The 26,820-nt window shown below is 41.6% G+C and overlaps 1 protein-coding gene across 2 annotated transcripts; it reads right to left on the minus strand.

Annotated features, from left to right (window-relative positions):
* Nucleotides 1-103: 103 nt before the first annotated feature.
* Nucleotides 104-25,596, minus strand: FHL5 (four and a half LIM domains 5). Of its 2 annotated transcripts, none has more exons than XM_079971758.1 (6): nt 25,338-25,596; nt 13,600-13,779; nt 9,337-9,511; nt 5,390-5,559; nt 3,981-4,167; nt 104-488 (listed from the first exon to the last, which is right to left on the minus strand). In XM_079971758.1, exons 2-6 carry the CDS (start codon nt 13,756-13,758, stop codon nt 337-339), a joined length of 843 nt encoding a protein of 280 aa, XP_079827884.1. In that variant the 5' UTR covers nt 13,759-13,779; nt 25,338-25,596; the 3' UTR covers nt 104-336. The 2 variants fall into 2 exon arrangements, with proteins under 2 accessions (XP_079827884.1, XP_079827883.1); XM_079971757.1 differs by lacking the exon at nt 25,338-25,596 and adding an exon at nt 16,893-16,946.
* Nucleotides 25,597-26,820: the final 1,224 nt, after the last annotated feature.

Below are 26,820 nucleotides of genomic sequence, written 5' to 3' on the forward strand. Positions count from 1 at the left end.
GGTTTGTGTTGCAAGCTTGCACACTCTTGCACTCCCAACAGTAGAGTGCACTCTACTACAAGGAACCATCCAACCAACCAATCAGTTAAACAACCAAATATGCTTTCAGGTTAATATATCTTTATAACTGTTTCCTAGCAGAAACCCTGTTATTTAAAGTGGTTATACAGGATGAAAGGGACATCTGCCAGCTGTGTCAGAAAGTCTGTCAGGAAGCAATTTGCACAACTGAACAATAATTATACTTGTTAGACAGATTTTTGACCACTGAGCAATTATGCATGTGATACTTAAAGCGCACGGAAATTATCAAGGTTTGCTTTCAGGTCTTGTGAGCTATGCGGTGCTCCCGCACTTGCAGCAGAGGATCTCATCCTGCTGGGTTAGGAATCCTTTTCCCACCAGTGAGCTGGAACATTTCCCACACTTAAAGCAGTCACTGTGCCACTGGCGATCCTCAAATGAGATAAATTTGGCTTCGCCGAGAGCTATGAAGAGAAAACATGGAGATGAAAAGTGGGGCTGTGAGTGCCTTTTAGCAGCTCACAAAGGCAGTAACTTATGCTCTAATAAGCAAAGTCCCTTCCTTCTTCCTTTAATAAATGTCAAAACCTGAGCTAAATGAAGTGAAGCTGCCATACACTGAGGCAAATTAGTTCCATCTAAAAATCTAAACAGGACTCTCTCACCACTTATTATGTCATGTCCACTGAGGGCTCCCAGATTAAATAAAACTCTCAGTTATCCTAATATATGGAAACTGGAGAAAAATTGGATCAATGAACACATGTGATTCATTCAGGGCCAGTCCTACCATTAGGTAGAGTGAGGTGAAATGCTGTGATGAAAACACAGCAAAACATCAGATACGTAATATTCTTGTGGTATTCTTTACTACCAGGTATGGAGACAATGCTTTGGGGAGTCTCTGTCTCATGGTGCCAAAATAATTTGATGGGTCTTTGGAACTATGCACCTTGGCCTGGTTGTGCGAACACCATTTGCAATTCCACCTCAGGCAGCAAAGTGTCTAGGACCACCCTCAATTCACTGACGGGTCCGTGTTTTGACATGCACTACAACAATAGATGCTGACATAGCTGCCGTATTGGCCCAAATATGAGCTGCTCCCTTAAAATTCCGCAGGCACTCATACCCATTCCATTTTACCACTGTTTCAGCAGCGATATCATAATAGCCAATTTTTGTAAGGCCACGAATTTAAGCCATGCTTTAACTTTTCATAATCGGAATCCGGGGGAAAAAGTGAGGCTTATATTCGGGCCAATATGGTATATATTTCTGAGATTCAGAAATGGGCACTATGGGACCAACAATGTGCACATTTAAGCCAGCTTCCCTGAGCTGTCTTGTCCGTTTTAATTCAGGATGCACATCCATAGGTACACACTGCTTTGTATACGTAAGAAGATAAGAAGAGTCCTACTGGTTCAGACCTAAGGCCCACCTAGTTCAATACTCATAGCTTTATCCTACTATGGATTTAACAGTTCACCATATTTGTTGGATACTGTGAATTATAAATCTAACACATAAAAGTAAATTGGCCTAAAAAGCACATATTTATGGAGCTGTGGAAAGGTGGTGCTTAATTGCTTGCAATTAATTATGCCTGTAGAAGAAATTCCAGGGTCTGCTGTGTGTGAACTCACATACGCAATGGAGAGAAAGGTTATGGCTGATTGAATTTCCCATCAGTTTTGTTTCTTTCTTTGAATGACGGGATCAGTAATTAATTGGCAGTGTTACCCCTCAGAACTGGGACAAGAGGTCATTCAATTTGTTTTTAAAAGGATCCAGCTAATGGTCTTAGAGTACTTTTAAATAGCCTCTGTGTGTTTGCCAAACATTTAATTATAAGCCATTTAAGCACAAATCTTGAAAGCAGTGTTCTATTTCTGGCAAGATCTGTTCTTCAATTCTGGGAATATGAAGGTGAGGCTAAATGATTCAAGCATGACACACAGAAAATGCCTTCTACGTCTTTCACTGCAGAGAGAATAACAGACACACCTGCCAGCCAGAGTTTCATAGGATGCTTGGCAATGCTAGGGTTCCCCAGACCACATGCTCAGGAAGTGGGTGAACTCTTACCATGGCACCCTTAAAAACAATTCCAACTGCTGTTTAATGTGTTTGTGTGTACTAGAAATTGGAAAGGGGAGGACGACTCATTGAGATTTTGCTTTGCTTGAAACAGTTGTGTATTTTGTTGGTTATTTTGATTTTCAGAGGCTGGGAATAGATGTCTTTCCTCTTGCACTCATACTCTTTGACCCAAAATGTGGATGTAAACAAGGCCATGTTCGGAGTCGCCACTTACTTACCATGGTAACTGCATTGGTGTTGCTATTCTCACAGGAAAATGGGAACTCAGGGAGCTGCCTTACACTGAATCAGGCCATTGGTCCATCTGGTTCAATATTGTCTACAGTGATTGGCTCGCCAGAGTTTTAGGCAAGGTGTCCTTCCCAGCCCTGTCTGGAGATGCTTGGGATTGAACCTTGGACCTTCTGCATGTGAGACAGATCCCTGACCACTGAACTTGGGCCCTTCTCCTAAAGAATTCATCTTGGATCTGACCTTTCCCCAAGATGTTCAGAGTAACATAGGCAGTTTCCTCTTCATTTTTATCCTCCATAACCATCTTGTGAGTTTATTTTTAGTTTGTTTATTCATTTGATTTTTATATTACTCCTTCTCCCAACTGGAAGCCCAGAGCAGCATGAAATATAATTAAAATCATCTCATCATCACTAAATGCTTCATAGTGCCATAAAAAAATCTAAAACCATCAACTAGTGTACTAAAATTACAATCTAATATTTACAATTGGTGGGTCCCTGGCCATTCAGTTCCCAAAGGCCCGGGGTGAATTAATCGTTTTTTCACTAGTATCTATCTATCTATCTATCTATCTATCTATCTATCTATCTATCCATCTATCTATCATCTATCTATTTGCAGTTAAAGTGAATATAATCAGAACCAAACTAAAAGGGTGAAAGTCCTGGGACAAGGTTCTCAACTCGAGATAATTCCTCCAGGTTAGTGGAGTTTGTAACCCGAAGCGTTTGTAACCTGAGGCGTTTGTAACTCGAGGTACCACTGTAGTTCATACAACATGCAGACACCCATTGCTGACAGCAGCAACATAGCTGTCAACTTCCCCCTTTTTTAAAGGGAAATTCCCTTATTCCAAATAGGATTCCTTGCAAGAAAAGGGAAAAGTTGACAGCTATGAGTAGCAACTGTATAGCTTCTCCCTCCCTCCCCTCCCCCTCCCCTTCCCTCCCCCTCCCTAAAATGTAGTCCAATGTATCCATGCTTCAAAATCCTGTATTTTCCCATTCCAGCTGCCAATTGTTGACTACCACTGGTAGAGTCATTAAACACAGAATAGTGTATTTAGCACTGCTTGTGTGGAGTTATGCTTGTATAATGCAACTTCTGCTCCTCCTCTTCTAAGCACCTTCAAAATCTGCTCCAGAGGGTCCTCTAATCTTGTGGGACAGATTTTGGGAGTATTCACAGAGCTGGAGGGGAAAGGGCAGAAGGGGGAAAATTCTGCTACATGCACCAGAGAACAGCAGCATTGGATATGAACCAGGGTGCTGTGATAGCAAATAAATTATGCAACATCTTACGGAGACGAAAGAGGGAACTAGGCACGTGGCCAATATTTTGTTATGTACCGTAACATTTAGTTTGAGCCTGAATCTCATTACAGCTCAAGAATTGTGGCAACAGGGCCACTTTCTCATGATCATATAAATGTCCTGCGGTAATAGTACTGCTCTCCAATTCACCATAAATAATTTTAGCACCCGTGCTCATCCGTCAGCAATGCTGAAATAAGGAGCACAAATGCTGCCAATGATTATATAGGAGGCTTGCTTCTGCCATAATGACCATCAAAATATGGACTGTATTTCGTCAGTTAGATAGTCAACAGTTACCTGTAATAGGCTTGGTGCAGGCCACACACTTCTTTGCATAGCGCCTGCTGAAGCACTCAAGGCAGTAGGGGTGTTCATCTTTGGAAATGAACCGCTGCCCTGCCAGCTGCTTCTCACATCCAGTACACAGAAAGCATTCTTTGTGCCACGGCTGGTCATGATAGGTCACTCCACCAGCAGTTATCACCTATTGGATGATAAAGGAGCATTTGTAGCCAGATGCTGAACTTGGGCATTAAGTACAAAACCAAAGGTCAATAAGCACCATGCTTCCTTGGTTAATTTATAAGAAGAGAGGGATGCTGAATATCCAGCATACTTTGGAGTCACCCCACGATCAAGGAAAATGTCACTTCAGGTCTCTGTAGCAAGGGGGAAAGGCACTCTACACATGCTCAGAAGAATTAATTTCTTTTTTATTACCAATGTCCAATAGCGTTGGCTCTGAGACTCTTCCTACAGAAACAGCTGCTGGTTGTAAAGGGGAAATGGATAAGAGGCTGCTGGACTGCCCACAGGAAATGCAGCATTGAGATTTTTAGAAGTATACTTAAAGAGAAGGGCTCTGGCTTGGTGTTATATTGTGGAATTGCATGGGTGGATGGACAGCTGAAGCATACTTTCAAGACCATCCAATGTATGCCAATCAGAAGTCCCACTGTGTCCAATGGAGTTCACTTCCTAATAAGCGGTCTTCGGACTGAAGCCTGCATATTATTATCTCTCTAACAGTACAATCTCATATATGTCCATTCAGAAGTCTAACTGTGTCAAATGAGACTTATTCCCAATAATGACACACCTTTGCCTGCTAGATTAGGCTTTCCCAACCTTGTGTCTGCCAATGTTGTTGACTACAACTTCCAACATCCCTCACGACTGGGTCTGATGGCTGGGTCTGATGTTGGGACCTAAAGTTGGGAAATGGTGCACTAAATGATGATTGGGGGGGGGCACCTATCTTGTATCCCATATGGTGCTCCTGAAATGTAAAATGCACTATTGAATGCATTGTTGGTGCTATTAGCATTCACCTTCTGCACACCTGTTCACCGCGTGTAATTTTGACCATGGAAACAGATTCAGAGTATCTGCTTCCTCCCATCTCTTGGCAGTGAATTCTATCAAACCTGAGGATGTTTGCATCAGGGTCATTGTAAGAAAGAATATTTTTTGGTTTGTTTACAAATGTTATACTGCTTAATATGAAGAGGGGTTTGAAGGTAATTATGATCTCATGAATTATCTGAAGGAGCGCATTCCAGAGGGTGGCTGCTGTCACCAAGAGTGTCTGCTTCTCCTTTGTGGACAAATGACAACCCCCTGTTAGTGGAATGGACAGTGAAATTCATTGTGATTACCTATCTCTCCACCCCCACTGCCCCAGTATTTTTCATTTGCTTCATTACCTTTTTGCAGGAGTAACAACACTGAGCAAATTGCTTCTCAAAACAAGGCACACAATAATTGTCGTTGTCCTTGGTAATCAAAGGCTTTGTCCCTAGTGGCTGCTGACAGTGTTGGCAAACAAAGCAAGCTTCGTGCCAACAACTTCCTTTAAACTCCATTTTGCGAGAACCTGCAAAACCAATCATGAAACCTGACAGATTATTGGCCGGCTGGGAATGCTGTATTAAAAACTGTGCTAAAACAGTATGGTTAGGACATTGTTTCTTCATTATCAATTATAGCACAACAGCCCCAGTTCAGCCAAGCACAGAAACTCATGGTTAAATTCAAGTTTTAATGTCGAAGTGAAATGGCCATCTCAAAACTAATCAAAGGACATAAAAATAAGATATAGGGAGGGAAATGGCCTTCTGATAGGGAAAGACATAATAATACATGTGGAGGTCTCTGCAGTTTGCCGTATTTGTTTCAACAAATTTTCTTCTTGGTCTATGTATGCATTCCTGCTTTATTCTGGCTCAAGCATACACCCACCACAGGTGTTTGAAGCTGAGGAAACTTGACGTCAGTCACAGTCCATAGGTATCCTGCAGCATCTTGAAAAATACTCTGGTGTGATGTGCTTTCCTTCAAATCAATTTCCGCAGAAGCCCTGGTTAAACTGAGGTGTGTACATTTGAGACAGCCATTGCACATGTGCGAACGATGATGCGTGTGTAGATGAGACCAGACACACAGATGACAGCTTCAGTGAATTGGAGTTCGTTGCAGGGAAGCAAATCAAGAAATGGACATTGGGTGTAGACATCCCTGTCCCCCTTCTGGTCTGTACAGCAATGTTTTAGGTAAAAATCAGGAGCTTAAGTAAATCAGCAACATTTTTCAGCTAGTTTTTCTAATCCTGAGCTGTTTTCTAAGTTTAGCATAAATGGAATACTATAACACTTAATGGAAAATATTTTCAATTGACTATTGAAAATAAATGCAAATACATTAGTTAACCAAGACTTTCCAACACCTCCTCTTCAAGGACTTGAAATAGCATGGTTTGAAATTGCAGCACAGGGGAAGCTTTACACAGAGAGGAGGAAGGCAGTTCTGGAAAATAGCTGTTTTGTACAAGTGGTAATTGAATATAGGGTAAGTATAATGAAAACAATGAGGTTCTAATCAGCTCTAAGTCCTGGGAAGCATAAAACTCCTATAGCCACTATGAATTGTGAATTGCTTGTGTGAACTGAGCACCTTTTCAAGAGTCTCGCATCTTATGCTGGAAAGTGTCAACACTGCATTATTCCACTTTAGCTTCACGTTGGGTCTACAAATTATTTCATTACTGTACTTTACCTGTACCAGTAAACAATTTTTAGCAAGCCTCTTATCCTCCTTTTCTTTTTTTTAGTTGATTATAAGTAGTAGAGGAAAATTGCCATATATATGCGATAATCTGAAATAAAACTCTGCTGTGAAGTAAGCAGCCAAAAATAAGGTTGCCATCACATCTCTGTATCAGAACCAAGCAACAAAGAATGCAAGTGACCAAACCTCCCTGCATTTCTTTAGTAGTTGTGGGGGTTCTCTGGGGTTTACTGGAGAAGTGGCACAGGGTATATGAAGGGTTTTAGTCCTTTGTGCCTGCACCACTCCCGCAATCTAAATGTCCCCCTGAGGCTGGTACTGGGCTCACGGTGGGGATGTATGGGTACCTCAATAAAATTTTGAAAAGTTGTGAAATCCAGTGATGGTTCTATGCCAGACTTTATGGTATCACATGTAGTTTGGCTTTCACATCTCTGCACTGCCCACTGTCTCTGTGACCCTTCTGATTGCATCTGACTAGGCTGCTTGAATTAAAAGAAACTAGCTACCTATCACTATCAGTGCTTCATACCTTCAACCATAGTTTTCTAAATTCAGCTGCCAAATCTTATTCCTAAATCAACTCACAGGACTCAGCTATACAGCTGCAAATATAACGTCTTAGGTGTGTTTTACGTGCATTATACAAATGTGACATTAGATGGTGATGGTGAGCTTATGGCAAATTCAATATATTTTCCAAAACACTTTATAAAAGTGTTTTTCACAACATTTTCACAGTGGTTTTTTTTAATATGTGCATAGATTCCACCACAGTCACATTGGTCTTCCAATTTATTCAGAAGGGACCATAAATACAGCTTAGACAGATTTAACATTAAGGAGACTAATTTAATTGTGTGACTACTACTAGTGTTCAACGTATTAAAATTTAAAATACTGGATCTGTCACACTTGTTTCCCATGCTGAGGAAATCTTGCCAAATGTGTTAACATTTATTTATTAATTTTGGTAAGGTGGATTGATTTCCGAATTGGATTTCCGAATTGTTCTATAGATAATCAATACCTTGAACATATAACTTGGCATGTTATTAGACAAAATAATCAGAAATTAGGGCCAGTTGTTTGGATTATATCTTATATGTAGCAGAATGTTTCAGTGCTCATCTGCTAGAAAACATTCACTCTCTCCAGATGCAACCTTGTAGCACCACCACAAAATAGTTACCGTATGTAACACAGAAATGGCTATTTTGGGACACGATACAAATAATTATCATAGCATGCTCTACTACTGTGGGGGAGCCAGGTCAATGGTATTCTCCAGATGTTTTTGGACTACAAATCCCATCAGCCCCAGCAACATGGCAAATGCTCTTTGATGACAGGAGTTGTTCACAACATCTATTGTTTTGCTGTTGTTAATTAAATTTGTTAGTTGCTTTATCTTGCCCAAGGCAACCCAAAGTGACTTATAAGCAACCAACCATTCTAGAGGGCCCTACCTTGGCTACCCCTGCACTAGGGCATCTGTCTAATATTTTTTGTATAGTCAAAAATTGATGCAAATCTGGCAATTTAGTACATAATTAAAATTTCCATTTTGGACACCTGGCCAGCACCCTGGCTTTGAATGGGTCTGAATTATTCAGTGACAACATTTCAGTCTCAGATGCAAGCCTGAATTTGTACTCCCACTCTGCATAGCAGGAGTTGCTGATTGCTGTCTATGCTCTGGCTGAATAAAGAACTGTGGCAGAGCACCTGTTACTCACAATTGTCAGAGCTGGCGGATAGGATCCAGAGCCCCCACAACTTTTCTTCTGGAGGAAGTGCAATGGGGAATGCATCAGTCTTATAAAATAGAGCGACAAGCCATGTGTGAGATGGGTGGCTCAACTGACCTCCGTGAGGTAATTGAAAATGCTGCTCAAAAAAAGAAAAGTCGAGAAAGAATCCACCTGCCAGTGGCTCCCTGGGACTCCATTTTGTGACTGAAAGGCATGCCCAGAATTTAAGGTAAAAAAAAAAAGTTTTGGAGGCACAACGAAGGTTTTGCGATTCCGAATAAGGAAACCTTGCCACAGCCAGGCTATGGGATCCCAATGTCTATTTGTGTCACAAGTGGAATAGTACAACACCCAAAAGCATTTTTGGAGAAAAAAAGGTTTATTTCCTTTATAAATTTAAGGATATTTAGGATCCCACTGGAGTGGTACAGTGGGGAGTGCTCAGCTCCTGGGGAAGTAGCTTTCATTTTGAAGCAAATCTTTCAGGAAAAAGACATACAAAACGATGTGGATCTACATAAGTAGCTCTCTGTAAAACTCACCTAATCACATTCCTAAAAGCTAAAAGAAGAAAGGGGAGGTAAAATGGCAAAAGGTGAAATGGCAACAGGTGGGTGAATTGGACAGTAAATAGCAAACTGGCCTCTGCATAAGGAATGTGCAACACCTGTAAAAATGAAGCATTCATCTGAAAAGGCCCTTGGATTAAAGAAGAGAGTTTCACCTTAATCGTACTTCTGCCTATTGAGCTCCACTAGACCAGTGTTCAAAATTAATTAAAACAGCCATGCGACCCTATTTATTTCGTTAGCAAAAGCTCCTTGTTATCTTACCAGGCATAATGGTCCTCTTGCAGTGGAAGCACTTTGATGAATACTCATTAGAATAACACTCTGTACACAGCAGGAGCTCATCTTTGGCAGCGAAAGGCTTTTCTACCAAAGACTGATGGCACTTGGCACACTTGAAGCATGCTTCATGCCAGTGGCAGCCTTTGTAAGCAAGATCCTTTGAGAGACAATGAATGCATGTTAATAAAAAGCAGGTGCTTCCTTTAAACACTGCCCCCTCCAAACCACCAGTTGGGTACAATCAAATCAGAAGGCGCTATGAGCCATTGGTTTCGGAATAATTGTCAAAAATGACCTGCAGGGCGACAGAATATTCTGTAGTTTAACCACATCGGAGGAAGTTTTCTTACCTTTTCTTCCTTGTCTACCCTCAAGCTGCATACTTTATCTGAGCTAGCACAGGATGAAAGGAACTGTTTGGAAAAGCCTGCAATCTTAACCACGTCTCTGCAAAATTGAATTCAGTGGGACTCACTCTCAGGTCAATGGAGTAAGAAAGGCAAAGCTGCCTCTTCTATTTGTGCTAGGGAAATGGGCTGTAATTTGGTGTATTGTCTTGTAGAACCACAAAGCATATCTCCCCACCAGTGTGGCTATGTTGTATGTGGTTTTTTTTACCATAGGTGCCTCCAGATTTTTGTGTCTAATTCTGGACATATCTTCTAAAATCCTGATTCGTATAGAATGGAGTGTCATACCCATGTATGTATGTATATAAGTATATAAACCACACCAATACAGCAGACCAGATGTAAGAAAGGTTATGTTGCAACTGGAAGCCAGATGGATTTTCCATCTGAATACAGTCATCCCCAAATGTCTAAATCTCAGTCTGGATTTGAGTAGTTTCTTGTGAGTTGTTCCTGCTATTTTTACTGTATGCTATCCCAGAATGTGATGGAATGCTATGGTCCCTTTAAATCTCCACCCCGGGGGAATTAGTATCTGACTCAGCATTTCATCAGGAGCTGAGCGCCCTCGCAAGGTGGGAGCTGACTATATTGTTGAGCATTAAGTTGCCTGCATATGTAAGTGAAACACTTGAATATTTTGGATCACATTAAGTGGGGTTTTTTTTCATATAAGATTGTATTATATGAGTCATTTACGGCATGTCATGTATCATTTAGCAATGTACTTAGACTGACTTGATGAAAAGTGACAGGATTTTACCTGGATATTTTGTTGTTGGAGTCCTCCTCATAAGCAGTTTTTCAACTACAAGATTTAACACAGAGAATCTACACTCTGGACTTCAGTACAATATAGTCGAACTTTCGGATGCGGAGACATTGAATAGTACCGTAATTTGTAGGATTATATATATCATATATCACTTAAAGATTGACCAGAGACTGTGTGTGTGTGTGTGTGTGTGTGTGTATAGAGATCTCATACCAATCAGAGTATTAGTACATGTTATATTGTGATATTTTGTGTACAATACATTTAGTATACTCCTATACAGAGTTGTGCTTTATGAGGAATTAAAGGAGGAACAAATCTCTATACACACATCCCACTGTGGTGTGCATAGTTTTCATGAAAAGTTCTGCCTGAGTTCTGAGAGAAAAGATGAAGCCCAAAGACGTGAAGTTTTGTTTCCTTTTGATCATCCCCATTTGCCACTAAGATGCTATTTCTGTGATGAGTGAGGAGGCATTAGGAGATAAACAACAAAATGAAGTTGTCATTTGGCGAATAAAATATTTTAATCCAAACACATCTTTTCTTGAGATATCTTGCTTGCGGAGACAGTGTTATTACATAAAAATGATGAATGCCATTTATTTCCCTGTGAATCTTAGCAGTTACAGGGGAGGCTGTCTGTAATACAGACCAAGGGGAAGTCATTTTTCACTGGTTATTTGTCAGTGGAATTTATTTTAAGGTTTCCCTCGATCTTATCAGTTGAATTAAGCCCAGGCTAGAAAAGGAAATCTCTCTGGAATGAATTGTTAAAATAATACAACTTACTGCCCCCCCCCTTTTAAAACCCAGATATTAAAGAAGCGAAGACATTATTCTGAGGGTTAATGCAGTTTAAAATCTCTATATTAAGCTGCTGAATTCAGATGATGGATGAAACCCATCCCATTGGGTCTGTAGGGAGCCTGCAAACTATTAAAAACCTGCATTTATCTGCAGAAGTTTAATGTCACAGGTTATATTGTTGCGTACCACCCCAATCTCTGAGCAGTGCAAAATCACAGGGATTCCAGTCGCTTACCCAGGGTTCGTGTTGGAATGAGGGCAGTGGAGACTGTGGTGTTATTTTATGATATGTGCTTTATTTATACATATATACCACCTGAGCAGAAAGTGAGGAGGAATTAAAGAACCTTTTATAGAGGGTGAAAGAGGAGAGCGCAAAATATGGTCTGAAGCTCAACATCAAAAAAATGAAGATCATGGCCACTGGTCCCATCACCTCCTGGCAAATAGAAGGGGAAGAAATGGAGGCAGTAAGAGATTTTACTTTCTTGGGCTCCATGATCACTGCAGATGGTGACAGCAGTCACAAAATTAAAAGACACCTGCTCCTTGGGAGAAAGGCGATGGCAAACCTAGACAACATCTTAAAAAGCAGAGACATCACCTTGCCAACAAAGGTCCGTATAGTAAAAGCTATGGTTTTCCCAGTAGTGATGTATGGAAGTGAGAGCTGGACCATAAAGAAGGCTGATCACCGAAGAATTGATGCTTTTGAATTATGGTGCTGGAGGAGACTCTTGAGAGTCCCATGGACTGGAAGAAGATCAAACCTCTCCATTCTTAAGGAAATCAGCCCTGAGTGCTCACTGGAAGGACAGATTGTGAAGCTGAGGCTCCAATACTTTGGCCACCTCATGAGAAGAGAAGACTCCCTGGAAAAGACCCTGATGTTGGGAAAGATGGAGGGCACAAGGAGAAGGGGACGACAGAGGATGAGATGGTTGGATGGTGTTCTTGAAGCTACCAGCATGAGTTTGATCAAACTGCGGGAGGCGCTTCTCTGGTTCGCCAGAAGTGGCTTAGTCATGCTGGCCACATGACCCGGAAGCTGTATGCCGGCTCCCTTGGCCAATAAAGTGAGATGAGCGCTGCAACCCCAGAGTCGTCTGCAACTGGACCTAATGGTCAGGGGTCCCTTTACCTTTACTTGTCAGCTTATGGCCGATAATTAGTGGGCCAGTACTTTATCAGGAAGCTAGCCTGGCTATGCCAGGAATTGAATCAGTGCTGGGTCCAGAAATTAGAAGGAGGCTCAGACATACAACCTACCCCTCCACCCAACTAATAATAATATACTCTTTTTTTTTGTTGTTGTTCCTTCCTGTCTATATCTATGGATGCATTATACCGATCAATGCTTCAGCCTTATTCTGTAGACAAACACTTCAGTCAGTTCACCATTCAAACCTCATCTCCGATCTAACAAGAATGAATACTAGTGCTATATCTTGGGCAGCGGTGAGTCACAAGCAACACAGGAACAGTCAGAACCCTTCCAAACAAAGTCTCTACTTCATCTGCTGCCCCACACTTATGTCAGAAAAGGAGCATAGTTTCATGGCTCACAATCATTAGTTGTTGATCATGGTAGATTCATGTCTGAGTTGAATTAAAACATTTTTTTAAAGCCTGTGGGTGGTTTTCAATAAATGAGGAGTCCCTTTTCTTCTTTCCTGTCACTTCCAACATGACAGGCATGAGCTAATGAAGCTTGCTAGGAGGAAGAATCCTGAAGCTTTCTAGGTAGCAGGCCTGAGGCCAGACCCCTGGACCCAACTGCTTCCTAGTCACTACATAGTAGTAGTAAATACTCCTAGTAGTAAATAAATAAAATAAAATAAATTTTTTAACTGCTTCTATAGTTAACTGCTGATTTTGAGCATTCAGCAAACACCCAGAACTCTGCTTCATGTGGAAAGTGTAGCTCTATTTACGGTAGGTATTTGAAGGCCCCAACTGGGCCAGAGGTGCCTGGCTGTACAGGGTTCTTTCAGCATTCAGCTGAACATGCCTATGATCCCACCCTCACGATCACTGCAGGCTTCCCAGTTGCAGGAAAGTTTCTAAGAACATCCAGCTGATTGCTTTTAGAAATATCTTTCAGGCTTTCCTGCATTGGGACGGGGAGCACCGACTGGGACATTGAAGGCAGGGCAACACATGTGCCCCTATGATCTCTATATGTACTATTTCCACAAAGCTTGGAATAACACTGGAACAGTGTTGCTTCTGGAACAAATCAACACTTACCTTGAAGTCACATTCAATGGGCTTCTTGCATTCTTCACAGATGTTAGCAAACAGGCTGTCGTAGCACTTCACACAGTAAGCACTGTCTTCTTTCATGGCGTATCTCTTTCCACAAAGGGAGGCCATGCAGTGATAGCAAGCAGACTGATCACTTGCCATTTTCAATTCTTCTTGATGTTTCTAAGGAGAAATTTGTCTATAATGAGTCTTTGGAACTGTAGCACACATGACTCTCCAGAATTTCCACATCCTTGCATTAAAAGGTCTTTGTGAATAATCTCCTATGAGCTAAGAGTAAAAGTCAGTCAATACAGCACCTAATAATATGCATATTATCTTTTTTTAAAGTGCTATTAAAATCTACACCAACAGAGTATGTCAAATCATGGGGTGGAGCTGTCTTGGGCCCCCCAATATCTTTTGGGAGGGGGCAGAGGTAGCTGAGTGCAGAGCTGAGTGTGGCATGGCTTCAGTAGCCAGCTCCTCCTCCTATCATGGAAGGAGGCCAAACATGAGTGAGGAGCAACCAGCCATTGCAGGATAGCTCTGCATCGTGGGTAACACCATGTGACATGGACTGAAAAGCCAGGGGTATGAGTGCTCTGGAGTCACAGCAAACACCAGTAATGCGTACACAGCCAAAGAGTATGTCTTTTGTACCTGGCTCCAGTTGGTGAATCCTAGGAGTCTAGGAAAAAAACCAAAGCAAATCCCACAAGCCTGAAACCTGATTCTGCTTATCCCTCTGTGCTTGGAAAACTCATTTGAATAAATACTCAAAGTTCAGGATACAGCAGAAAAATCTCAGGTTTGTAGGCAAGCTATTTTGGTTTGTTATATGCCCATTGGACCCAGAAGGACTTTACTAAAATTAGGACACAGTTCCTGAGAATCAGGGAGATCAGAAGCCAAAGAGTTCCCAGTGAAGTTGTCCATTAAACATCTGCTGGATTCATTGAATTCTCTCTCTATTCATGTTATTGCGCAGCTCATGTCAAGAGTGCATGGCTTATTATGGACTCGGAGAAGAACTATGGAGGGGTGGGGGAATCCTTCCAGCCATTTTTGAAAAGAAAATTATATATCATTGGTACGACAGTAACACTTTCCTAGCATATATGTCTCAGCATGTAGTAACTAAATGAGAAGGATAACCCAGAGTATTAAAAGTATTGGTTAATTTTTTAATGCTATACACAGCTCCCAATTCCTAAATTCAGCTCCATATGCTGTATCACAGGCCATAATGTGGCGTATGATTTTGTCTCAACATACATGGCTGCCTTATAGTGTGAATCAGATGACTGGTCCATCTAGTTCCAGTCCGGCTCTGACTAACAGTGTTCTTAGAAAAGCTTAGAAAAAGGAGATCTCTGCCCATTTAAGATCCTTAAAGTGAAGATACGGTGGATTGAACTCTGGACCTTAAGCATGCAGGTCATGTGCTCTCCCACTGAGCTATGACCTCTTCCCTACAAGGTTTGGTGTCTTTTTCCTCAGGGCCATGGACTGGTCTGGGAATTTGGTCAGCTTCTTTCTTGCCCAAAGTGAAAAATCATGCCCCAAGGTAAATAAGTCTGGTTTCTCTTTGCATGCAGATATAGATATAGATAAAGACATATAAACAAGCTTCATTGGTTGAGACAATGTCTGTGTTACAGAAGTAGAACCACATAGCACTGATTTTTCAGCTGGAAGAGCCACTGTGTGGTGATTTTCCTCAAAATATCTGTGTGGCAAAGTAAGTATTGTGAAGTAGTGTCCGCTTCTCAACACAGAAACATAAGAAGCTGCCTTATACCAAGTCAGACCACTGGTCCAGGTTTCTCAGTACTGTCTACAATGACTGGCAGTTTCTCTCCAGGGTTTCAGACAGGAGTCTCTCTCAGCTCTACTCAAGCCCTACATGTCAGGGATTAAACCTGGAACCTCCTGAATGTACTCCATATGCAAGCTATGCCTATTCACCAAATGGTTAGCTCCCAGATCTGAAGAAAAGGAGAACCAGTGTGGTGTTGTGGTTAGAGCATTGCATCTGGATGAAGGAAAACCAGGTCTTCATCCAAAAAGCTCTTTTGCTTACCTTGGAGCAGTCAATCACTCTCAGAATATTTCCTCACAGAGTTGTGGTAAGGGATACCCCACCATGCCCCCCTCCCCCAAGTTAACTCCATTAACAACTACCTAACCTACTGATAGCTGGGATAAGCTACTTCTATAGTTTAAAGAAATGGGGTAGAATATAATGTCAAACAAAGTGATTTTCATTATGCAGTAGCTTACACTGTTAACATGTGGAGACACTTTTATCATTTTAGCCTATGTGTCATGAAGGGGAAACTGACCAATAACAACTTAATTTTTTTGTCACATAGTTTGCAGGTGTCCTGAGGTTCATGTAAAGATGGCAAGTAAATAGTGGTTAATTATCAGTGATTAAACCCCTGGCCCATTTATAAGCAACATAATTGACCACTGTTTGGAAGGAGGGAATTCAAAAATAACTCGAGTTCTGGTGACCAAAGCAATCCCATGCCCAGTTTTGCTTCGAGATGTCATTCTGGCCAAAGCAATGAGTCAATATGTCATGAATAACACTAAGCGACTAGCATTTATGTAGGAGAAAAATACCAGCCTTGAGTGCTTTTGACATCTGCTACTGTTTATTTAGCTGCAAGTAATGGGTTTGGTGCCAAGAATCATAGGAGGCGGCATAATCAGAAACTGAGGGTGGGTTTGGATGAGTTCAGACAACCAACCCACCACCAGGTTGGCCAAGTAAATGTCAGGAAACCTTACTTGAGATCAAAGGCTTTCTCAAGTAGACTAGAATCTGCAGCAAGAAATATAATATCACCAGGTTTCCATCAACTCAGACTGAACAATTCCATGGTAGAAAGCCTGACCACTTGGCCAGTTGGTTTTCTGTAATGGTCTGACCTTTAAATAGTTCAACCCAACCATTTCAGTCTTGTTTATAAAGAGCATGAGCGTGTATGTGCTGCTGTGTGTAAAAATATAAAGGGCATTAGTTCAGGGCTGATTCACTCAGGCACCGGCACTACTTGACATCTCATTACTGGCTCACGCAAACCTCTGTGTCCCTCAGCTGAACCGGTTAACTGCCTCAGTGGGAGGTGGCCACAACATTGTGTGCAAGGGATGTCAGGTAAAAGAAAGCAGTGCTCTGTGGGGGCTGATTTCTTTCACATATGCAAGTCCTCACCTAATGGCACATTCACCAGATAATGGGTGTTCAAGTGTAAAAATATTGATGAAACATACCCAACAACTAGAAATACTGCAGAGAAATCCTCTGTGTGTTTCAACATTTTTTACCACCCAAAAAACATTTTATTACCGGTAAGTGTCAGGATGAAATAGATCTACTTTACATACAAAGAAGGTATCTGTCGGATTAATTCAGCCTCTTTTCCCATATGTGTATATCTCTCTCATTGATTTTGTCTTAAAAATAAAGGAATACTAAAAGCAACTAAAAACAACAACAATCCAGGTAAACGCTACAATTCCCAAATCCAGTATCTTACATAAAATCTAATTTTACCAACTTGCCATTATTTGAAATTAGACAAAATAGAATGAAAAGCTTTTCATGTGTGGGAAAGAAAGAAAGAAAGAAAGAAAGAAAGAAAGAAAGAAAGAAAGAAAGAAAGAAAATATACTATTCAAACTTAGCTTTTAAATCTGATAATACAATTCATCCATTTACTCCAGTGAATCCAGGTGAATTATTTTTGAAGTGTTACATTCCATTATCATTCCTTTTGCCTTCAATTTAAATACTTCATTTCCATTCAACAAGGAAAATGCCAGCAAGATTTAATTAGCAAGATGCTCATTTATTTCCGGTTCGGAGAAAGTATCCACAAGTGCAGCACAATCCTTTCAGGTATGGACTGTAGTGCTATTGTCCCACCTGAACTTTTGTACAACCTGAACTTTCTGCTTTACCTGACTGTTGCCCTTTCACAGCAGAGCTATATTTCTGCCAATTACCTTCTGCAGTGCCTTTCATGATGGTCAAGTTCATTTTTCAGTGCCTTGTTAACATTTTGTTTTGTTTTGTTTTGTTTTTTTTAAAAACACAGCATAATGAAAGAACTTAAGAAGACCCCTGCTGGATCAAGCTGAAGACCAACTTAGTCCAGCCAGATGACCATGGAAAGTCTGAAAGCAGATCTTAGTGCAACAGTAGTCTCTCCACATGATTCCCACCAACTCCTTTTAGAGGCTTCCTGCTTCATGAGATTTCCTTCCCCAAATGGTGGAAAGAGACTTCAGAATCAGAGCTCTCCAATTCCTCAGATCTGGTCCTGAGCCACAATGGTGGCTCCAAAGCAACATGCATAGATTTTTATTTTTAAATCTGCTGATCAGGTGTTTGGTTGAAAAGAAGGAAAGGGAACTGAATTCAGCTCCCTCTTCCTAAATGAGTGCTTGGCAGAATTTTAATCACATTGATGGGAATTCAACTCAGTTTTACCCAGAGTAGTACCACTGGAATGAATGAATATGACTAAGTTAATTTCAATGGCTCTACTCTGAGCTGAATACCACACTTTGAAAGGACTCTATGCATGCTGCCCCAGTTGTGAGACTGGTTGAAGAGTAAGAAAACATAGGGGTGAACAGAGTTAGGAGAAAATGTGTGTAGCTTGTATACTTAAAAAATGAGCCCTTTTGTGGGGTACTAGAAAACAAGAAATTAGTGCTGAGCAGTATAGAACAAAATGAAAAGGAAGAGGGCCAATCCAAGATAATTTGCTTCCTCAGATGGAACCTCAAATCACATCTCCCCAACAGGACTGACTCTACAGTTAGGCAGAGGCAGATGACTAATTTTCGGTATCATGAAGGGCAGCACTGTGTCTATGACTTAGCTTTTAGTTACAGTATGTTTTACTTCCAAAGAGGAGGAGTGAGCGCCTTGGGAACCATGTACTTTGACTTAGACTGGAGAGGTGGACATCATTTTCTGTTCCACCTCAGGCAGCAAAATGTCTTGGGCCACCTCTGGTCCTCTACAAATCAATGTGCCCAGGTCCATTCAAGCGATGCTGGCACCCATAGGCCTGTCCCTGGCAGTAAAAATGCAACAACAAATTAAAACCTAATGATTTGCTGCCTGTGAATGACACCCCCAAGTTACCTGCTTGAGGTGACTGCCTCACTCTGCCCTAGATATGGCACTAGTGTACTATCTTGACACCATATGGATGCATCCCTTGTTCCAAGCACAACCATGTAACTACAGAAGAAGAAAAGGAGTTTGGATTTGATATCTCGCTTTATCACTACCCGAAGGAGTCTCAAAGCGGCTCACAATCTCCTTTCCCTTCCTCCCCCACAACAAACACTCTGTGAGGTGAGTGGGGCTGAGAGACTTCAAAGAAGTGTGACTGGCCCAAGGTCACCCAGCTGCTGCATGTGGAGGAGTGGAGACGCGAACCCGGTTCCCCAGATTACGAATCTACCGCTCTTAACCACTACACCACACTGGCTCCCACATAGCTACAGCTGCTATGATTCACATACCCTCACACATAGCATCAGTCTGGGGACATGGTGCTATACATTAGCAGCAGACAAGTGGTTGGTGCTTTGGAAAAAGGAGGTGAGGATTTTCAACCAGTAGGTGATTGGTGACCATTTGCTAAGGGAACCCCTCCTTCAAGGATGTCTGGCTCCCAGAAACTGCTGTTTTTGTTTTTTAATCCTGCACACAACCCTTTCCAGTCCACTGAGCAAATAAATCAGAGTAATTCATGAGAAGAAAACCTTGAAGGATCAAAATGAGCAGAGCCGTAGCCAAGATAAATCTGACCCACCTCACACAATCCACTAGGATCCCCCCCCCCACATACCTTATTTTAGCCTTCACTGACCTGATGCCTTCTGGATGTTTTGGACTCCATTTCCCAACAGCTGTGCCTGATGGGAGTTGGGAGTCCAAAACATCCAGAAGGCACAAGCTGGGCGAAGGCTGCCTCATTGGAGATCCCACTCATTTCAGTAGGGCATATGCAAAAGAGCCTTTTGGTGGGCGGTGGAAGTTGGAATGCTTTGGGCGAAATCAATATGTACCAGCATGAGTTTGTAAATGATTTTTAATGCTGAGAAAAACTTCTGAATTATTCCACCTACCTTTCCCTGTGTTGAGCTGGTTTGGGAATAGAATGGTTTATGAAATACCAACTATTATCCAGCCCTCAGTTCACACACACAGATATGAGAACATGTAACTAATATATTAGACACTCCTGCTAAAAATGAGTGGATGGCTGAGAACTCTTGAGTTTTTAATTGTATTCCCTCAGGGTTTGTGGAATGTCAGAGAGGAGGAGTAGAAGAAGAGGAGGAAGATGGAATGCTGATCTCAGACCAAAAATAGTGACTACTTTATTTGGCACAAGCAGTGGAAAATTCCTTGTCTCTGCATACTACAAAACTTCGTGTCAAAGTGATTTGCTGTGTCTACAACTGTGTCAAATGGCCTGCTATCTAAAATGACCGACAATACAATCCATCAAAGCAATCCCCAAAATAAGCGAGCATCTTATGCTCAAAACTATTGCTTATTTGCTTTTAAGTCATTACAAAAGAGGGTAGATAGATGTTTGAATGGGGAACACAAACTAGCACTCAAGTTTGTTGAGGGACCAAAGTGGTGGAATATTAAACTATTGCCCCTGAGGAAGATCATCTTAAGAGTTTACATTGTTAGGTACTGTGTGCATAAGATCTTTGGTCCAATCCCCAGCATTTGCAGCAAGGGCTTGGAAAAACTGCTAACTGAGTCCCTTGTCAATCAGCATAGACAATACCAAGTGAGGAGAACTAATGGTTCTGGTTTTAAAAAAGAAAAGGGAAGAAAGTAGGTCATATAAAATTGATGGAGCATACTGGCTAAGAGGCTGTTATGAACCAGGAGCTCCTCAGTTCCAATTTTGTCTCTTCCATAGACTCACTGCTTAGCTAGGAAATCCACTTCCTTTCAACCCCAGTCCTCCTCTCTGGAAGACTTCACTTACAAATTTGTTGTAAGGTTTACAACTAGGAGCACACCACCAAGTATACTTAGGTGGGGTCGTGGTGGTGGTGGTGGTGAATTCTCCCCCGATTCCTCCCTAGTTTTTGTTTGTTTTGATACAAACCTAAAGGCTCTCTCTTAGGTCTGATGAACACCTCCCCGTACCCTTGAGTGTGTGAGGCTCTTTTGACTACATAAGCAATGGGAAACACAGAATGCTGCTTGTGTCTGCCCTGTATGGAGTGCCCTGCTGCAGCTCTGTCCACTCTCTTACTGTAATCTAAAATGGCACCCCTGCGGAGTGGTCCAATTCCGTGAACCTTTGTGAGACTCAAGAGGAAACAGGGAGTAGTGAGTGACTCATTAAAGGTCTATTCAAGGCTCTATGGTATAGGACTTGAAGGACTCATCAACACTTCTGCTTTTCCCATGCTTTCTAGACACAGGTGTGAGCTTTTGTTTGTTTTTCCTGTAGCTTTTCCTGAGAAAACCCTCTGCTTTCTGCCTGTCGCAAGCATGAGTTTTCGGATTGACGTCTGTTCCGATTTAGCGGTAAACAGTGGGTTTCCTTGGGGAAAGTGGTGGGGCAAATGAAAAACCTCTCAGACCTGTGCCTAAAAAGCATGGAACAAGCGGAAGAAAAAACGAAACAAGTGGAAGTGTGGACAATCTCTAAGACAACACATCAAAATGATTAACAGACGTCTCCCTACACTTGCTGTCTTCTGACCCCCCAACCCCCAGTTTATAGATAAGGGAGCGAACATCATGCTGTTGAAATAGAATCTTTTCCACTGCTTTGATCTTAATCTCTAGAGAAACATGTTAACTTTAATTTTGCTGGAAGCTATATTTTGTGTTTGAGTAAATCAGATAAAGAAAGACTCCAAAGACCTGGCGCTACGCACATTACTGGACTACAAAGGTTGTCTGGTTCTTTCATTGTCTGCCTTATTTCCAAACACAGCGAACGTACAGTGAGTCACTGAATTGTTGCTTACACATGTGTAGAACCAGTGGCTATAAATATTATTCTGGGTCAGTGGCCCATCTGATCAATTGTTCTCAGCCTTTCTAACATTTTATACCAAATCTAGAATTGCCATCTTAACAAAGCAACCTACTAGAATGCAGCCCGCTCCTAGCATCTGCTGCCATAATTTAGATGTTCCAAATCCAAAGGATGCTGCAGCCTTAAGGTGGCTACAGCAAGCATCCTTGATCCTTCCTGCTCTGTGACAATTCTAATCCATTTCCAAGTGTCTGTTCTCTTTCATGTATTTGATCTTTAAATCCTAATAACCCCATTTTAACAAAACTTACAAATTGTTAAAAGGGATGCGGGTGGCGCTCTCGTCTAAAGCACAGAGCCCAGGGCTTGCCAATCAGAAGGTTGGCAGTTCGAATTCCTGCAACGGGGTGAGCTACCGTTCAGTCCCTGCTCCTGCCAACCTAGCAGTTTGAAAGCATGTCAAAGCGCAAGTAGATAAATAGGTACCACTCCAGTGGGAAGGTAAACAGAGTTTCCATCTGCTGCTCTGGTTCGCCAGAAGTGGCTTAGTCATGCTGGCCACATGACCCGGAAGCTGTACATTGGTTCCCTCGGCCAGTAAAGCGAGATGAGCGCCGCAACCCCAGAGTCGTCTGCGACTGGACCTAATGGTTAGGGGTCCCTTTACCTTTACCTTACAAATTGTTAAAAATAGACTGCTGGTTTTTAATTTTTTTTTTTTGAGATGAACCAATCATTTTGGGTGACCTAATTAAACCTTACAGAAATAGATGATAATATACTGTACCAAATAATGTAAAGCCTTTAAAAGGTTGCTTGGTCGTATTCATTACCACTCTGTTTCTCATGAACCTAATAGTGGTCTTTGAGACCTAGTTTTGTAAAGAAAAACAGAACCCTAGATTTTTGAAAGTCCAGTTACACTACGTCAATCAGATCACCAATATCTATATGCTTGCCATCACTCTCAAAGACCTCTAATAGGTTCATGAGAAAGAATTACCTTTGAAGAAACCATGCTGGCTATGCTTCAGCAAGGCTTGTTCTTCTATATATTTTATATATGTTTTACTGTGGTTTTATAATGGTTGGAAGCCATCCAGAGTAGCTGGGGTAACTCAGTCAGATGGGTGGCATCTAAATAAATAAATACTTATACGCTTGCATATTTTATTTTTAATATTATATTCCACCAGCCTGTAATTTCCAGGAACCCCCTTGGATCCTTTTTTAAAAATTGGTGTTACATTGGTTACTTTTCAGTCCTCAGAGATGGAGAATGACCTGAGGAGCATTACATATTTTTGCTAGAAGACCAGCAATTTCACATTCGAGTTCTTTGAGAACTCTCAGGTAGACGCTGTTCTTTTCATCTGGCAGGCTTCTTGCCTCTAATAGCTGATAGCTGAGTGCTAACTACGCTGGCATCTTTGCTTTTTCATGATGTTGTCTCCCCCCATGAGTTTAGTCTTGATAGAAGAACCTTGAAGAATCATACAATAAAAGTCTGCATATCACAGGAATATTGTATACAAGCATAGAGGCTCTGAAGCCTATAGAGCAACCAGGATTTCCCCAGTCACTTCAGTGTGAGAGGCAGAGTCTCTTGCTGGCAAAAGGATGCATTCATAGAACTGTCCCTTCCCAGTTAAGTGAATGGGAATGCTTGGGTGCTCAAGAGTTCTGTGCACACACACAAAACATACAGAGCAGTTGGGACCCTCAAATTGGGAGACTGAGTATTGCATAGGTCACTGACGATCAGAGCCATCTTCAAACAAGCTTGCTTTTTCCTAAGGTCAATGTCACAAAGCAAACATTTTCTTTAGATTTCTACAGATTACGCAGCCTCAATCCTAGTGACCTGCATGGCAGCAAAATGAAATTCTTAGCAATGTGGTAACAGATTTATGGATAGATTTGTTCCAGCCAGCTCGGGGGGGGGGCAGTATGTTAAGAAATGTCAAGCAATCGTATGGTATGAAGAAAAATACGAGAACGAACATCAGATGGGAACAGACCAGATGTGAGAAAATGGTCTTCTTTTCAGTGAAAGTATGTTAACAGCTGGGGGGAAAATATGTTGTTAAAACAAGGAAGACTGAAGAAAAAATATTGTGGGGTATCAGTTCCAATGCTTCACCATCCTAATTGATAGTTTTAGACAGATTCCTAATGCAAAATGAGTATGGGATATTAAATAGTACAGTATAAAATGACCTTCAGTTATAGGAAAGTTTCCTTTGTATGTTTACTGATACAAGATGGGCATAGCAATTGTGTGTGTGTGTGTGAGAGAGAGAGAGAGAGAGAGAGTGACACACACACACACACACACACACACACACACACACACACATATATACACACACATACATGAGTGGGGCAATGAGAATGAGAACACATACATGGTGAAGAAATTGCCACATTGAAAGCCCTGCTGACTCATTGCAACCAGGTCAGAATGAACCATTTCCCCCTTCCCCATTGACTCTAATGTGAGGGAATTTGCTGATTCGGGGTGGGGTAATGTTAGGGAAATAAGGGTATTAGGAATAGTGATGGTGGCTGAGCTTGCCACTGTATGGGGTGGAGGCGAGACTCCTGTGTCAGACCTCTCTCACCACTAGCGCATCCACAGTCATAAGCACAAACTGATCAAAAGAATCAAAATACTATGGCCAGCACTGATTTAAAGGCTCATGCGGCCAGAAAAAGTAAGGGTGGAAAGTACAATAGAAAAGAGCTGAGTAACAAGGAATGAAACATGCCTTATAAATCTGATTAAACACATTGATGTACCATTCCATTTGAATGGAAGTTTCTTCCAGATAGTGTATTTAGGACTGTAGCTTTATTATGTGTTTTCACTGACAATAGCCTAGGAGGCTACATTATTTTGCACATTTATGTGGGACTAAGCCCCATGGAGCGCATGGAGGACTTGAATCTGAGAAAAATGTCATAATATTTCTTTGCATAACAGATATGTTGAATGGAAGGGTAGGCTGGAGAAAATGGCAGGTGAACTGTAAATATAATTACTTTAACTTACTTTACTTTAATTACTCTAAGAATTATACCATTTATCAGACACACCACCCCTCCAAACAACTGTTTCAGTTTTTTTCTTTTTTGGTACTGAGTTTGCTTGAATTTGCTTCGTTAATTTTGCTGTCATATTGGCAGCACAAAATAGTATATGGAGACTTTTTTGAAAAATTACACACACACACACACACACAGAGGCAACATAGAACATTTAATAATAGGAATAAGTATGATTCATAATTTTCAGGTAACCCAAATTTCACAACATTGACAACGTATGACCTGATAGCCAGTAGGCAAACTGCAACTTCTGTTAGAACTACTACCACCCACATAATCTCTCAGCAAATCTTAATACCGGTTAGTTCTCCCAAGTCTAAAATGTGCATCCGTACTTTATTCCCCATGTGAGTTCCTTTCTTTGGCCATATAGCGAAATCTTAACTTTCATACGGTACATTCAGAACTATAGGGAGGAGAGGAACCTGAAATTCTCCATTATGTTCTCTCATTATGGCAGCTGTGAGTGAGAATATCTTTGATATTGCTGTGAACAACTTTTTAAATAATCAAGTTTCATATATTAGAGAGCTAGAGAATGTAGGTTACTCAGATACTCACATTTTTCTACCAGTTGCCTCTTCTGATGCTTGGACAGGATGAGGAAAGATTGTAGATTTTCAGAGAAAGGGATCCAAGAGAAACAAGCATAGCCTGCCAGATCTGTTTTGTCTCCTATGGGATTCCTTGGTTCTGCAGTAGGCAGCCAAGAAGATTACTCTGTTTCCTTTAGACCTCAAACAGCTGGGTCTCTTGCTGTTTTGTCATATACTGTCTGTGTTGGGAGTTAAACACAGAGCATGTAGGAGGACCATGAAGGGCTCTTATATTTCAGAAAGGAGGAGGAGAAGTTTCAAAATCTGAAAATATTAGCAGTCACAAATGGCACACAAGAACAGCCCCACCCCTAACTGCGCTTGCCATGTTATGACAGCTGCACATCAGCAGAGTACCATCCTTTGTAGCTTAAACTTGGAAGCTGACAAGGCTGATTTAATCTTCTAGAAGCATTAATCCAGGATGCTTTAATGCTGGCTTAAAAACAACAATCAAACATTGTTTTGTGAAGAAATAAAAGTAGCTTTTACTTACATAATCTAGGTCTTGAAGCAGCAATTATGGTAGCAAAATGAAGGCAGATTTATAACTACTAAGGTAAAGGTAAAGGTACCTCTGACCGTTAGGTCCAGTTGCAGACAACTCTGGGGCTGCACGCTCATCTCACTCTATAGGCCAAGGGAGCTGGCGTTTCTCCGCAGACAGCTTCCGGGTCATGTGGCCAGCATGACTAAGCCGCTTCTGGCGAACCAGAGCAGTGCACAGAAACGCTGTTTACTTTCCTGCCAGAGCGGTACCTATTTATCTACTTGCACTCTGACGTGCTTTTGAACTGCTAGGTTGGCAGGAGCAGGGACCGAACAATGGGAGCTCATCCCGTTGTGGGGATTTGAACTGCTGAGCTTCTGATCGGCAAGCCCTAGGCTCTGTGATTTAGACCACAGCATCACCTGCGTCCCTAACTACTAAGTTACGAAAGTACAAAATGTACATTCAAAAATGGTGTCTGAGATGCAGAGCTGACATGCCTGGTGAAGTCAGCTTGGAAGCATGAAGAAGAGAGAAATGCCTAGGCAGAAAGTATGTAGTGTTAGGGCCAGCTTCCTGCTAATACAAAGGAAGTGATCTCACAGAGTTCTCTGTAGTAAATTTTTACAGCTCTGTGAGCCTCAGGCCCTTCACGTGCCTATCTGGCAAAACATGGATTGTTCATTTGACTGCAGTAATGTCCCACACTCCATAAAGTGTCCTTGGGACTCGTCTCTGAAGCAACAACCATCAAGAGGAAACATTCTAAGCAGATATACGAAAGGTTCCACAGCCTTGAGATTAAATTATAGCTGGGTAAATTGGGATAGTAGTGGGAAAGTATAGGTAATATTTGCTTCTGTTGCACCTGAAGTAGTGCAGGGGGGGGGGCATAGGCCCCTTTTCAGCTCCTGCAGGCCACCCACCAGCCAAATTGGGGAGGGGGGGCTAAGGTGAA

This window comes from Podarcis cretensis (assembly GCF_951804945.1).
Source record: "Podarcis cretensis genome assembly, chromosome: 3".
NCBI classification, from domain to species: Eukaryota; Metazoa; Chordata; class Lepidosauria; order Squamata; family Lacertidae; genus Podarcis; species Podarcis cretensis.